Genomic DNA, 16,810 nt, shown 5'->3' with positions numbered 1-16,810 from the left:
CCATGTATACCCAAAGCACAACACAGCAAAATAGATCACAGAAATCTAGTCTTTTGTTTTTTTTCTTTGGGTTGTGCAGAACACTGTCCAGCCAAGCCATAGAAACAAGAGTATTTTTTTTTATAGTTAGTAGAGAAGTAGTCATCCACCATTTTATCGAGTCTTGACATGAATTTTGAAAGAGACTTTGCCTTGCTTTAATCAGTGTTGAAACAACCTTTCGATTGCCATCTACACTTTACTGCACTGCAGGATTTTCTACTTTTGCCCAAGTCAATAAAACATTAGATGACTAATTTAGTTCTTAATCCATTAGCACTGTAAAGGGGTCCCAAAGATAAAGTTGTTATAAAACAGGTTACACACAAAAAGACACTTGGATCATTGCCATACTTGCCTCTACAAGTTTCTATGGAAACAAAATGAACAAGAGTAAGAATTAGACAACCAGGCAGGCGGACACATCATGAATCAAGCTGCTCTAACCCAAACACAGGACTAGGCTCGCAAAGAAATGTGTGAGACACATTCTGTTGAAACATACTGTCACTGTCACATCATAAGTAAACCATCGGCTTGCTCTTCAGAAATATGTCATGATTCCTGTAACAAACAGTACTGTGACACATTATTGACAAACAGACATGCAGAAGCTGTAATATGCCAGCAAGAGAGGCTACTAGGTTAACTCACTATAAACAGAGTACTTCCAGCAATGGGACTGTACATGAATAAAAGTCAAACTGAAGCTTTACAGAAAAAGCCAATGGCGCTGTGTGATCGCAGTGAAACTACACTGTGCAAACCTTTCTGCTGATAATGGCATGAAGTTTTATCATGCTAAGTAGCAAGTCAACACCGACAGGGTAGCTCTTAGCTGAGTTTTTTTTTAGTTGAAGGGTGCAGCTGAACACAGAAGAAAATATCAATCTACTTTGTACTGAAAAAGCATGATGGAAACTTGGGTGAACGGTACCGCTGGCGGCCATGTGGCTTTATTGTAAGGCTTCAGTTCCACATGGAAGGCAGAAAAAGTAGTACTTACATTAACTTCAGTGATAGCAATATCGACGACGCTACCAACAACAATTAAGGCATCAAACGTGTTCCAAGCATCAGTGAAATAGTGCTGTTAATGCAAGTCGTAACACGTAAGGGAAAAAGATGTCAATGAAAAAGAGAGACAGAGAGGAGAATAAAGACAGGTGATCAGCAGAGAGGAGGAGAGACAGTGCGTGAAAAGGTTTGATGAAATGGCAGGGCGAGGGGAGGACAAACAAAGAGAGAAAAAAAGAGACAACGAAGTATTAAGGCTTCAGAGAGGAAAGACAGAAATCTACAATCCTGCCGTGGAAACCTGAGGAGGTGCCTGGAAAGCAGACAAGAGGTCAGAGAGCAGAGGGGCTCGATGCAGCCGGGCTTACTTACATCAATCTCACTGAGAACAATGTCTACTATGCTCCCAATCACAACCAGGGCGTCGAAAACATTCCAGGCATCCCCAAAATACCCCTGAATGAAGTCAGGGACGTGGAAGGATGGACGTGAGATTAACACACCATACTACGTCTTAGCTCTCATGCTGAAATCTGTCTTTAGTGATACTGATAACATAAAAACACACTGCAACTCGTGCTTCGTATATCAGACTAGTGATATACTTTGTATATCAGACTAGTGCGCTGATATTATAGTACTAGAAGATGCACTAGATGCATAAAGTAACATCACAACACGACCGCCAAGAACTCAACAAATATACATTAGGTGCTACTGTTCCCCTAAAGGTATAACAATTCATTCATTGCATCAATGCATCAATTATAAATACAATCTCATTGAACTGCATTGAGCTGCATGAATCACTTTGACTGAACCCTGACATATGAATGATATTCTTCCTAAAAAAAGAAGACTTAAGAATGTGCTGATCTAAATGAATATTAAGAATTGCAGCTTTTTTGCCAATTATAATTTTTTAGCACATATGATGCAGGAATTCTGTTGTCTGATTGTTTTGCTCACATTTCAGAGGAAAAAAAAGGAAGAATAAAAGACAATCAGCACTGTTTCTTTTACAGCTACAAAATGTTGGCTCGTTCCAGACTCAGATCTTGGTTTCTCACTGCAAGCTTTGCTTTCCAGTCAAAGACAGCAGAGTATCACTCAGAGAGATCTAGCACTCTATCAGCACTGCAGCCCACTCTGTCTCTTACTAGCATCCTGTCCTTCTTCTGAACAAAGAGCTGTCAGCCGAGGGGAGCGTATAAAAACACAAGTCATACACAGACTAACATGCACATCAGCTTTAAAGTATAATGCTCTATTTTTCAGCATTTAAAATACAATTGTGTGACAATAAAGGTGTATTAAAAGCCTGTGTATGTGTGCGTGTTTTGGGTGTGTGGGTTTGTGGTTTGTGTGTGGCGGCTCACCCTGGGTTTGAAAGCGATGAGTTTGAGAACCATTTCCACAGTGAAGACAGCAGTGAAGACCATGTTGAGGATGTCCATTACATAGTTAAAGAGCGCCGACTGGCCGTAGTGCTGCAGAGACGTGATGGAGCAATGAGGGAAAAGGACGTCAGGAACTACTATTGTTTTCACAAATATGAACAATATAGATATATAGATTTAAATTTACACTTAAGCATTAAAATATGAGGTACAAAAGATAGTGTCAGATCTTGTAAAAAAAAAAAAATCACAAAATATAACTAAGCTCTTTTTTTACAGCATTTAGGAAATTAACTAACTAGCGGGTTTCGAGGGCGTGCTTGCAGGGGGACGTCCTACCTGTACAGCCAGGCAGAGTGTGTTTAGCATGATGAGCACAAACATGATGTACTCGAAGCCGGTGGAGTTCACCACATACCAGAACTTGTACTGGTATGGGTTTTTAGGGATGTACCTCCTCAGCGGTCGGGCCTTAAGAGCATACTCCACACATTGACGCTGCACAGAAACACATGGACAGATGTTTTAATGCACAACTGAGAAAAGACATGATGGTCCAATTTTCAGCCTGTTGTTATAAGCTTAGATTCTACAATGTAACTAAAACAAGGTAATATAACTGATTAAAATACATAATAATCAGTGACATAGTAGAGACTACAGATAACTAGTGAAACTCTTTTATCTTTTATTATTTTCACTGTAAAGTGTTTGAAGCAAAATTAAAAAGCAGCCAAATACAACTCCAACCAGGGGGTACAGTCTTCTCTACCCACAGTAACCACAAACCTAGAAATTTCCTGTATGTAAATATACCAACTGGAAGATAAATCTCATCAGAAATGTCTTCATTTAAATCTGAAAATCTATTTTGAAATATTTACAATAATATACATATATACAGATTACCTACTGCTTATCATGTTATGTAATCAACAATTCTGGACACACACATAAAACCTGCACACTTCCTCCACACACTGTCCTTCACACACACATAATGACACAGTGTAAATAGGTTGACTCTGACCTGGTTCTTGTCAAGTTCACAGTTTTTGTACTCTTTTTCTCCCTGTTCCTGAAACGTGACGATCACAAAACCTACGAAGATGTTCATCATGAAGAAAGCGATGATGATGATGTAGATGATGAAGAAGATGGAGATCTCAACGCGGTAGTTGTAAATGGGGCCGAGGTTCTCCCTGTTCGAGTCGATGGCCTTGTACAGCAACCTGGGAGCCGAGATAGCAACGGAGAGAGCGTGTGTCGCAACAACAAAGGTGAAGTGCAGCAAAACGTGGGAATAGGAAATGTGTGTCTTACGCCGGCCAGCCCTCGAACGTGGACACAGTGAACAGAGCCATCATGGCCATGAGGACGTTGTCAAAGTTGAACTCGCTGTTGTGCCACAGTCGTTTATGGATGACAGGCTGATTCACGTCGCCATCCTTATACAGGATGTAGGTGCCCCTAGGAGCAAAATGACAAGCGACACAGACAAATCATTACAGTTATTACTACACAAGAACACTACATGCCAAATCAGCTGGTGGTACATGATAAAATGAAAAAGATAAAGAAATAAAACTAACTTGCACTCCTCTGGGCTTGACTTGGCTTCATCTGTACAGCGATAGAACTTTCCCTATGGAGGAAAAAAACAACAACACCTCAATAGTGCATACTTTAACCCTTAATTTAAAATAATACGCTACAAATGTTCATATAAAAGCATGAACATTTTGCTATTCTATGTTACAATCTCATACAACATACAATAGTGACTCAACCTATGCACAATTCATTAAAGCTTTTACACTTTTTTTTTTTACACTTCTTGTCTTATCACCATCTGCTGCACAGGATGTGATGTGCTTCATGTTTAGATAAGAATATAAAAATAAATATTAGAGCATAGGGTAATATAGGAGGGAATAGTCTACTCTAAATGTCTTCAATATTACAGTATACTAGGTCAGTGCCTATAATGAATGAAAAAAATGCCAAAATAATGACTGCTTATCACCAAAGGAGTCGCCAAAATCAAGACAAAATATTAGACAGATTATCACATTAAGGCGTAAACATGATAATCTGTGGATTATCCCTTTACTGTCTCTGTTTTCACGCATAATACGGATTGTTTTCAGCCTCAGAGTTGCTGACCTTGAAGAGCTGGACCCCTATACAGGCAAACATGAACTGCAGAAGGGTGGTGACAATCATGATGTTCCCGATGGTTCTGATGGCCACAAACACACACTGGACCACATGCTGCAATGAAGAGTGACAGGAGTGTTAGTAGATTACACCGACAGACAAACAGCGTCTGTAATTGTGGTTAGCGGTGTGGACGAGCTGGAGGACGACAGTGGCACGGCCGCACCTTTAGGCCTTTGGCTCGGTTGATAGCCCTCAAAGGTCGAAGAACCCGAAGAACCCTAAGAATCTTCACCACTGAGATGGCCGAGGACCTGGATCACGGCAGAGGAGTGCAGTGTCATTACAAAAAGTCAATTAAAGTAAAGTACTTCAACCACCTGAAAACAATGTATATTAAAAAGTGACCTCCTGCTGCACTAGGAGGTGAAAACAAAAATTTCAACCCATAAAATCGCCAGAAATTTCCATCACCCTCAGATAAAGCTGTTTCCCTGCTGTTGCTTTACACCTCTGAATGATCGCTCTCCATGTTATGTCCCAACACAAAACATTTTGTTATAACAGCAAATACATAAAATCAAGGCAGCAAGATGATAGTTCATGTATCCTCATGACCTCCGCGTTAAACATAACAGATGGTTGGAGAAGTTGAAGCAGAGCAGTTGCTTAGAAAAGAGCCAAGGCTCTGCATATGATCATCATAATTCACACGACTTCAAACCTATAAAATTGGGAGAGGCTGGAGCACGGTGCCAGTGCTCACCTGACTATTTCCCTATAACCAAAAACTTCCCCATACCAAAAAAAAAACAGTCTAGCAAACAAAGAAAAACTTCACTTAAAGGTGTTACATATGGATTATTGAGGACAGACAAATGCAACTATACATTTCTCCCTCCCATGTAAAGCATCATAAGCTGTTGGCCATGTTTAAAATATTAAATTTTTACCACAGTCTGTTGGTAAACACACCACTACATTAATTTTTGAGCAGAGTTTGAGAAAGCCAATCTGAACAAATCGAAATGTTTGCCTCTGGATCCACGGGATCTCGTCATCCAATATTTTCTGGTGAGAAAATTGATTCACACAGGTCTAGCTATGTGAGATAACATTACATGGGATCTTAAAAAACATAGTGAGGCCTCATGTACTGGCTCCTTCCTGTCTGAAGTGTATCTGTGTGTTCTGGATACTCACTGAATCCCAAAGGAGACTAGCGACACTCCCACTACCAACAGGTCCAACAGGTTGAAGTAATTCCTACAAAAGGCTCCTTTATGGAGGAAAGCTCCATAAGTCGTCATCTGGGGAGAAGACAGAGGACTTTAGAGGAGAAAATGACAAAAAACACACACACATATACACACACCATCAAACACGCTGCACGCTAGACGCACACAAACACAAGTTTAACAGTTACACCCCACACTTCTGAGGACGCAGACACACATCCAAAAATGTTAAAAACACATATACTTGCAAATGACAGTCACTCCCTTTCACACACACACACACACACACACACACACACACACACACACACACACACACACACACACACACACACGCACACACACATACACGCACGCACACAACACTCTGTACACACGTCTCCACACTCTTGTAGATCACTCTGCTTCGGGGTGGCGAGCTCAGAGCAGTAAAACAGGAGGCTAAAGCTACCATCGCCACCCCCACGGCCCTTAACTACATGAATGTAGTAGTAAGTCATTCATTTCACAATCCACTATGGAACGAGGCAATAAAACATGCAGTTTGTTGCCACGCTGAACAGGGATATTTACTACCTGCAAGGCCTATAGTTATAGTGATTGGAAAGTAGAATGCCCTTACTGTCACATTCATGTGGACCGTCATCTTAAAGCACATTCCATTATGTTCTTTAATAGTTTAGAGTAAGGGGAAGCAGCTCCCAATTAAAAAACTTCAGTTCAGCAGGCAGAGAAGAAAAACCAGCCAAAATAACTCTTGTTCAAATCATAATAAAGGATTCATTTTCCGAGTGCATGAAAACGTAGAGCCCTGCAGAACCTCCAGCAAGAGAGGGGAGATAGAGAGAGAAGAGGAGTGCTAACCAAGAGCACAGTCGCAGAGCGGTAATTCAAAATCAAGCAGCGGTGGACGTCGCAGGCTTTTGCCCAACTCCACATTTCTATGCACTCAGTCAGGGATAGCAGACTGAACCATGCTCAGCAGGAACATGGTTGATTTTGCCCCCTCTTTTATGGGTAATCTGAAGAGCAGTCAGTATGAGAGGCATGGAGTCGGCTTTGACTGGAGATGGCTTTACATCTTTGAACACCTCCCTGAAAATGACTTCAAACTTCAGCCAATGCCATGCGGCTTAGCAGCCCATAAATGTTTTGTTTCACTGCACAAAGAGTTGAGTGGCATTTTTTTTAATCTGCATTAAAACTGCATCATCAAAATTCAAAATCATTTCAGCGTTGACTGCCCAAATATGACATGACACCGATGTGAGTATGTAATGTCGATGTTTCCTTCCCCCAACATGAGCTCTTTGATTCGTGAAATTTGAACAAATCTTGTGTTTGTGTTAGTGTGTGCAAAGCTGCTAATGAAAATTCCAATGTTTTGTTTTTTTTTTTTTTTCTTCTAAAAGAGGTGCCATGAAGAAAAAGTAAATAAGAGAAAGGAAACAAACAAGCCAGGTTGTACTGAGTGGCAGGTGACACACAAGGAGAGAATGCAGCAAGGCTCTCGTTGTCATTTAAGGGGTTACCTTCAACACGATCTCAAATGTAAACATACTAGTGAAGACATAATCTGCATAGCCTAGGACCTGGAAGGCAACGAGACGTTTGGAGTGTTATTGGGGTGTAGTTAGTCACAGCACGGACAGGGGACACAGGGCATTTACCTTCAAAACGATCTCAACAGTAAAGATAGCCGTGAAAGCATAGTCAAAGTAACCAAGTATCTGCAAAAAGCAACGTACATGTTTAACACAGACAGTACATTGTGCATGTTCATACAACATATCAGAACAAGTTGAATAGAAAAAAAAAAAAAAAAAAAAAAAAAAAAAAACAAACACTCACTACATGTTTTCTGGATAAGGTTTGTGTGTGTCTGTACACATCACAATTTGGGTTATTTACAAATTCTATATTATTTTTATGAGTTATAGCACTAATTTGTTAATGTGTTACAGTTATCTCACTCTTGCATTATTTGCCATATGTCACAAATGAAATTAATAATAGTGATAAGATATGATAAGATAAGACAAGATAACATAGCTCTAATAGTTTTTCTCCGGAGAAACTTGGTGTGCACAGCCATTTATTATATATAATATATATAAATATACAAACCAATGTAATAATTCCTAAGAATACATCATCTATAAATTCAATAAGCTATAATAATATATAATGCTTAATTACTCTAATATAGTTTCAATCAATACAGTGTTCTGCATTGAAGAGGAACACAGGAGCTGGGGTAAGAGTTTACTAACACTGTCCAAGAATTATTATTATGACACTAAACAAACCAAATATGGCACATTAACACTAAAACTGGAAGATATATGAATTCATAATGTCACCTGTGATGAGCTTATCTTTGCCACACAATCAACTGAAAGTCACAGATTAATTTCTTTGGCGAAGGAGGTGAAGGGATTGTGGACTTACAATATTGCGTGCTGAGAAGTTTCGGATAGGATCCTCAGCAGCGAGTGAGACAGAACTGAGCATGATGAACACCAGGATGAGGTTGGTGAATATGTGATGGTTGATGAGTTTGTGGCATGCCACACGAATCCTGAAGCACCAAGAAAACACGGCACAGCAAGAGAAATCACTGTTGTATTTCCTACTAACTTTTTATATACATTTTTCTTACAATAAGATCTTACAAGTCCACAAACAGGAAGATAACAAGAGAGTATCTGCAGATCAGTTTGACATAGTGCATAATAATTTCACAGTATAGACAGGTGTGGCAAAAGAAATAATGAAGTACATAATACAATATAAAGTCTTTACAAGAGAAGAGATGTCTGCTATGTGTATGTATATGTGTGAGAGTTTCTTACGGGTTGGTGTTGCTGAATATGAAGAAGGCACTTCCTTCTGGGATGGGAATGATCTTCTCCTTCTTTACCAGTTCGGAGATGGCTGGCCGAGGTCCTGCCGGAACCTCTGGGTCCTCCTCCTCCACTGCGTTGTCATCATTGTCTTCCTCCTCCTCCTTACGGTCAACAAATAAAGTTGTGAAAACAGTCGACTTGCACTCAACTCCACAAAAAGTAACAGTAAATCAGAGTTTGAACGAAATCAGCAGTACCTTATCATCTTTATCGTCATCCTTTTTGTCCCTGTAAAGCAAAAAAAGCAAAGCAGCATGCAGTTACTACCATGCCAGCAATGTGTTACTAACATTAACACGGTTATTATTTTTCACACGGAGACTTAGCGAAAGATAAAAAAAGGTCACCCTTTTTTGTCTCCTTCATCTGTGTTGAGAGACTCTGCATCTGCCAAGTTGTCCACAGCGATAGCCAAGAAGACATTCAGGAGGATATCTAGACAAAGTGTTCGGTAAAGGACAACTCTTTCATTGAAAATACTGACTAAAACGAGGGTTGGAGTTAAAGTTAAGGTTTGAGAGCAAGATAAGTGATGCAATTTATCCCAAATGAACTAATAATATATGCATGTGCAGTATACTTAATGTGTAATACGCTGTATCTATCTGAATCTACCATTTGCAAGGAGGAGCTCAGAAAGTGTTGTGTGTGAAGCAGCTAAAGGTGTGTGAGCATCAGGGGGAGGATACAGTTTCCACAGATGAAGAGGATGATGAAGTAAATGCACACGATCATCCCTGAGGAGGAAGGGCCACCGTACGCCATGATGCCGTCATACATGACAGCGTTCCAGTCTTCTCCAGTCAGGATCTGAACGGATCACACCACAACAACATGACCTTGATTATATGCTCTGTGTGTGCAAAAAAAATCATACAGAGGACTAGTGTCACACAATTTTTTGCAATACAGTTGTCCCTCGCTATAACGCGGTTCACTTTTCGCGGCCTCGCAGTTTCGCGGATTTTTTTTTGTGTAATTTTGCATGTTTTTTTTTTTTTAACAGCGCATTGTGTTCTGCGTCCTGATTGGCTAAGGGACTGTAGACCATTGTCAATCAATCTCCTCTGTGCCGTGTCTCCTGTACAGTACAGAATACGTTCATTCTATAATACTGGAATTATTTTTCTACGAAGGTTTGAACTTTGAGAGTGTTTAAACAAGAGAGAAAAGTGAGAAAATGTTAATGCCTGTCTGAGAAAAGTGTATAAAGTGTGTAGTGAGGGGTTTTACAGCCTTAAAACATTTATAATAATTGTAAAAAATAAAGCTGACTACTTCGCGGATTTCGCCTATTGCGGGTTATTTTTAGAACGTAACTCCCGCGATAAATGAGGGACCAATGTACTGTCAATTCTCTGGTACCTTATATTGATACGTACCGCTTATGCACTTCATTTTCATATGAGGTTATGACATCCATAATCCAGTATGCTGTGTTAAAAGCATTGTACTATTTTCTTTATAAATTGGAATGGGGATTTAGAATTAAACAGTTTTGAGTGAGTTTGTCATCCATTAGTCTACTGAGGTGTTACACAGCAGGTGGCATTTTAAGATCTATTTATACATTTTCAGTCAATTCTGTGAAGTACTGCAATATATCAAATCAATACCGTGAACCATACTGTATTATGATATGCACTGTGCTGTGAGGTCCTTGCCAATAACCAGCCCTCTTTCAATTATGCTGCAGACTCATCGCCAACATCAAGCCGAACTATTCCAACTCCTGTCGATGAGAGAGCAACGACACACCGACTGCCACTGACTGAGACTGAACATCAGAACACAAACACACCTGAAACACAGTGAGCAAAGCTTGGGGGAAGTTGTCGAAGGTGCTCCTCTTGGTCTGCGTCTCATCGAAGTTGAATTTGCCGCCAAAAACCTGCATGCCCAGCAGGGAGAAGATGATGATGAAGAGGAAGAGCAGCAGCAGCAGGGAAGCAATGGACTTCATGGAGTTGAGCAGAGAAGCCACCAGGTTACTTAGAGACTGCCAGTGCCTAGAAAAGACAGAGAGAGAGAGAAATGATTAATTGAACACTGCAAACACACATACAGAGACACACACACACACACTCATGGTCAGATACACACAGCACGTGAGCGGTCTTACCGTGTGACCTTGAAGATCCTCAGCAGGCGGACACAGCGGAACACAGAGATACCGAGGGGCGACATGATTTCCAGCTCCACCAGAATCGTCTCGGTGATGCCTCCACACACCACAAAGCAATCAAAACGGTTGAACAGTGACACAAAATAGGCCTGCAGCCCAAGACTGTACATCTTCACCAACATTTCACATGTGAACAGGGCCAGCAGCACCTTGTTGGCTACATCTGAAAAGCCAGAAAAAAACATAGTACATTAATTAAAAAAAAAAAAAAAAAAAAAAAAATACACACATATACGTACTGCAGTGTGAGATAAGTGAAATATACATTTAGTATCAGATATGAAACACATGATAGGTTAAAGAGCTACTACTCAAACAGTCAAAAATTTATGTGAAAACTCAGCGGCAACAGCTCTTTACAAAAACAATGACACGGATAATCACAATAATTCACAGACCTCAGTCGAGAAGAGGGGATGCAAACACCAGCAAACTGTATTTATCCACCCCAAAAGAGTACAAAGTCACTCAGATACACAGTTTTCCAGTGTTTTTTTGACAGGAAACAGTTGTTGTACTGATGTGACATGAGACAGGGAAGATCACGGCAGGCTGGAAACCTTGCCATCTTACACAGCAACTATCTGGATAGAAATCAGTGGGCCAATGTGTAAAGAAAACGTCAGAGTCTTGGGCACCCTGGCAGTTCACCATGTACAGCGCATACCATGTACAACTGAGGCAAAGCTGCAGTGGCCTGGGTTCAAATCTGGCCAATGCCCTTTGCTGTATGTCATCCCCTCTCTCGTCCCTGTCTCTAAACTGTGGCTGTCTAATAAAGAAGAAATGCCAAAGAAGTTATCATAAAAAAAGAATCTGGATAGATTGAACTAGGGCTAAATGGGAAAACATTTGTGCTTTGGGTGAAGTGTCTCTTTAAGAAGTTTGTAAACAGGATATCCACAAAGTGGCTGTTTTTGAGCACAGTAGTTCTGAAATAGTCACTCATGAATTTCAGGCAGTAAATTTTGCCAAATACAGATCTATATCCTTTTGGAATGAAACCCTTCATGTGCAGTGCAGATGTATACACACCCTGCACTTGTGTCAGCCACAGAGGCTGGTTGTAGTGCTCTGATGATATGGTGAGAGTGTTGAGGAACACCAGGATGATGACCAGCCAATAGAAAGGCACCGATTTTACTGCCAACCGGCACTTCCTGCGGCAGCACCTGTTCCAGCGGCGCCAGCGCCGACTGCAGGAAAAAGAAGCAACGTCAGTACAAAAAGTAATACTACCACTACTTGTTTTACTAAGAAAGAGAGTCAGTAGCACGTAGAATCTGGCCTCATAAATTATAATGTCTAAACAAAGGAATAAATATATCACCCCAGTGTTTTTTTTTTATTTTTTTTTTATAGCAAATCAATATGGCTCGTTTCCCTAAATAATATGAATGCAGTAGGATGAAAGGAAGGGGCCATAGGGGAACTGCGTCAATATCTTTTTTGCAAGTCACACTGTACAGTAAATGAGCTCAAAAACCCTGCGTAAGGCTTTCCTCTAAAAATACCTTATGGTACATGCTGACTTTATAAGGGCCGTTGATTTATCATCCATAGTAAAGTCTCATTAAAAATCTCTGCAGAATCATGAAAGCCAAGCACTTACTGAAATAAAAGACTGCACAATCTCACGCAGGCACAAACCTTACAACAACAGTTGCATGCATCATGCAGAGACACAGACCCATTAGAGTGTATACTGACCTGAACTTTGACTTTGAAATTTTTTGACTGAAAGAATCAAGAATTGGTCAAAGTTTATAAGTGTGGGTAGCAGGCCGAGGCTAGTTTGTAGACAGTTAGATACAGGTTAGCAATCAATCACAAGATGGAGTGCGCCCGACAGAGGAAAATTACACCAATTAAAGTGAACAGTTAACTGCAACTTTACTGTATTTGGTTTTACAACTTTATAATTAAGAAGTGAAGGATGCTGCACAGGCTGACGTAGACGGCGGTATGTATTTTGCTCTAACTTCTCACCATAGAGGTCCACAGCACGGCGTTTTCTCATCCTCTCCATTTGGATTCTCTGTGTTCACAGATTCTGTTTCACTGGCTGGAACGCTCGCTGCGGTAGCAAACAAAGCACATATGATGCACCCAAAAAATAAATAAATGAATAAATAAATAACTAGGAAAAAAATAACAAAGTCACACACACACACACACACACACACACACACTTTTTTCAAATACCCCTCAAATACACTAAGCACATCCAGGGGAAAGAATTGAAATAGAAATGAAATGAACATTGCCTGCATGACACCAGGCATTTTTCTGAGGAATATTCAGAAAAAAAAACATGCAAATCAGCAGAGCTAAAAAGGACTTCATCAAACTATATGCAGGTGTGTCAGAAACAGTCTGGGTGTTTAAAATTATAATTTTTCTTCCAAGAGCAACAAAACTATCTAACCTCGCAGAAAGGAAGGCACTAAGTGTTGCTGCTGTGCAATCATTGTCATCATCACTATCATTTACCAGCCAGTGGATGGGAGCTGACATGGGACAGGCGACTGGGCAGCTGCTGTATGAGGGCTGACTGATGCAGACAATGAGGAGCGCAGGGAGGAAGAGAGCCGAATGAGGAGGAGAGAGCTCTTAAAGCTGTCTCTGAAATGCTACTCTCAAAGTACTGCCGCAGCTTTGGAAGACAGGTGATGATTAAGACTGCGTGAAACGTCTCACTGCTTTAACTCGTGTGAGAGAGTACGGTCTGTCGAGAGCGCACGCCGCCGCTTAGCCTGTGTGAGAGTGTTCGCTTTGATTCCCCGAGTCGTCAGACAGCTCTCAGCTCTGCGAATACTGCTGACTGCTGGAGTAGTGATCTGGGTTTAGCCTTTTGCCTATATTCACACTGAGCCGCTGCTTTAAAATGGGACATGGAAAGGAAAATGGGGTGTGGCTGCTATCAAACACAGCTGTATTTCTATTCCTCTCCAGACTCCTCTTTATGCGGGATAGTGTAGTACAGGCTGGGCCTTTTTTAGTTAGAAACACAAGGCCTTGGGGGAGGATTGATACAGAGGAAGTGACACAAAGGAGGTAAACAAAAGCTAAAAAGACTGTGATGTTCAGACAGAAGGGTCAAGCACAATAGCAAAGCATGAGCAGCATAATGAAGCATTACACATACACACACACACACACACACATACACAAGCACACACTCACTGAAGGTGCTGCAGTTGGAATTTCTCAGCTACTACTGGTCATTTTGAAAATAAATATCCATCTGTACCTATTCCCTACAAATATATTCAATGATATCATTGTGAAGAAAATAGCAGCACACTTTTGAGTAAATAAATAAAAGGTTCTGCACTGACAGATGGAAGTGAACCCGATATTTTTTGCACTAGTACAAGATGGCATGCAAGACAGCAGTATGGTGTTTATCAGCAAATGCAATAAGTCAAATTTGCTGCTTTGAGAAATAAAAAAAAATAGAAATCTTTCCATTTTGGTGGATCAAAGCTCAGGGATCACTTTGATCTTATTTTCAGTAAAAATCTGAAAATTTCCTTGTGTGTCAGTCAGATCGGTCAGGGCATCCAACACACACATGCACTCCTACACACACACACACACACACACACACACACACGCACACACACTCACAATACAATTCAACACTGGAGGGAAAGCACAGGATTTACCATGAGTGTCGGAGGACTGGCTGAACCACCCAAACCTTCCTTTCTTCTTCTCAGTGAGATCAGCCAGAGTCACCCCTTCATGTGCAATGCATGCAAGCCCATGCATTGAGACACAACGGCAGAGCAGAGGAACAAGGGGGGCGAGAATGGGCTGCGGTCAACATGGGTCAGAGCAGACAAACCACCACAACAACATTCACGGCAGCAGTATTCAAAATGACAATAGCCAATGACAACACCATCGGGAGCCACATGGACTGTAGACACTGAGGAGGGGTAGAAAAACAACACAGAGAGCTGTTAGTCACAATGACCACCTGCAGGTGACGAGGCCCGATGCAAACATATTACCATGCAAATTAAAACATTTGCATGTTCACATGTCAGCAGGGGCTCATATCCTGTTGACAGACACCAAAAGCCATGATGGATGTTGAAGGAAAACACCGTGGACTGTCCTCTTCAGAGAATGAGCCTTTTTCAAAGCTCCAGAAACCTCAAACTGGCCTCACAGTGTCATTTTTAAGTGTTGTTGGCTGTGGATGTTTATGTTAATGACGGTAATGATGCTACACATGATAAATTGCGCAAATAAGAGAGCTTCAGAGTAGCTGTAAGGTTTATTTTTTCACTTTGACAGAGATAGGCTAGTGACCCCCATAGACTTCAAGTCTTTATGCTAAGCTAACAGAAGATGCTACCCACTGGATGTACAGAGGTGAAAATGGTATCAAATATTATATCTCAGTCTGGTTAAGTGAGAAAAAGATTACTTTCTCCAACCCATTGGAGAATTCCTTTAAAACTGTTTAATGATTTTAAAACCAAATATTTATCCAATTGAATTTCAGAGTTTCAGTTTCAGTTTCAGACTTTTTAAGGACCTACAGTGCAGACACCCTGACGATAGGTGGGAAGTGGCAGAAGTGAAGCAGTATGTAGACTTAAGTCAAACTGGTGGCAGGGAGTGTCTTCTCTAAAGCTCATATCTGTATTTAATGGTCCGATGGGAGATGGTGCTGAGCTCCAGCTGAGACAGAGGGGTGGAGAGACAGAAACGAGAGATCCTCCACTCAAACTATATGGTGGAGCCAGTTGCAGCTTCTCTGTTCTGCATCGTGTGCGCTGCTTATATAAAGAGGATTTGGATTAGGAGTTTTTCTTCTGCTCAAGTATAATATGATTTTTTCCCTTTCTCCGTTCTCAGACAAACTAGGGTGGTACACACAGCGCTCGACTGCTGACAGTAGCATGCACTGAGGTTAAAGAAAGTATAACAGTCTGGACTCAAACACTTTTTCCAATCCTTGAATTCAACCCCGGTGAGGAAGACTGCTCCTTTGTCAAAGCGCTTCTACAATGCGTGGGAGTGTGTGTAAGCAAGTGCACGTGTGTGTCAGTGTAAAATAGCCAAAGAAAGTGTCCTTACCTGATAGTACAGCTACGAAACAGATACTGCATGCAATTTTTCATTATTAACACACTATACATACCATCAGTCTGTGATGTTCAATGTATCCCTTGAGTTATTTGCAAACTTTGCAATTCACCTTTCTGTTGTATCCACTTTCCCTTAACCTGCCTCATCCACTTCCTACATTTCCCAGAATGCCTTTTGACAACCCTTAGAGAACATGCCTGCTATTGTTATTATATTCAGATGGTTTTATGTAGGTGGAGAGATCAATGGCGGTAGCAGAGTAAGAGCAAGAGAGCAAGTCTTTCCATTTGAAAAAGCGAGAGTTATGCTCCTTACTCGAAACACATGTCTTGCGGCTGCATTGCATAATGGACTGGCAAAGTTACCATCACTGAAGAAATTATCTCTCATCCTTATGTATCATTATTATTAATATTATTCGTGTTATTTGTCTTGGATTTCTTCCTGTGCGTTTGTTGGACATCTGTACAAAAAGGTGAGTCTAGGAGAAAGCCTGGACTCTGGCTGCTGAAGAACTGAATGTTTTAGACTACTGAAAATCTACTTCTGGAAAACTGAGTTGTAGCTGTGCTGGAAACAGTTGAACATGACAACAAGTTGCCTACATTCAACATGTGCAGGAAAAAGAAACATACACCACCAAACAACAACATGGTCCTAGACATGCAGCTGCATCACCAATATCATTTTTCTAAACTGTGTTTCAGGGTGGAATATGATCTTCTATCAGTCTATTATCTAGTTTCATCC

General features: G+C 40.8%; 1 protein-coding gene across 1 annotated transcript in view; it reads right to left on the bottom strand.

The window, feature by feature from the left end:
- LOC115358772 (voltage-dependent L-type calcium channel subunit alpha-1D-like) overlaps positions 1-16,810 on the bottom strand; it is a 68,070-nt gene that overhangs the window by 19,285 nt on the left and 31,975 nt on the right. Inside the window, 20 exon segments of the mRNA XM_030050780.1 lie at positions 1,046-1,129; positions 2,436-2,546; positions 2,796-2,954; positions 3,487-3,688; positions 3,780-3,926; positions 4,049-4,101; positions 4,623-4,730; positions 4,843-4,930; positions 5,820-5,926; positions 7,525-7,584; positions 8,306-8,435; positions 8,710-8,911; positions 9,050-9,124; positions 9,127-9,198; positions 9,453-9,573; positions 10,565-10,772; positions 10,886-11,111; positions 11,984-12,144; positions 12,659-12,685; positions 12,938-13,025. Coding sequence (XP_029906640.1) covers positions 1,046-1,129; positions 2,436-2,546; positions 2,796-2,954; positions 3,487-3,688; positions 3,780-3,926; positions 4,049-4,101; positions 4,623-4,730; positions 4,843-4,930; positions 5,820-5,926; positions 7,525-7,584; positions 8,306-8,435; positions 8,710-8,911; positions 9,050-9,124; positions 9,127-9,198; positions 9,453-9,573; positions 10,565-10,772; positions 10,886-11,111; positions 11,984-12,144; positions 12,659-12,685; positions 12,938-13,025 — 2,429 coding nt within the window.

This window comes from Myripristis murdjan, chromosome 5 (assembly GCF_902150065.1).
Source record: "Myripristis murdjan chromosome 5, fMyrMur1.1, whole genome shotgun sequence".
Taxonomy (NCBI): domain Eukaryota; kingdom Metazoa; phylum Chordata; class Actinopteri; order Holocentriformes; family Holocentridae; genus Myripristis; species Myripristis murdjan.
This window is presented reverse-complemented; position numbering and strand designations above follow the sequence as displayed.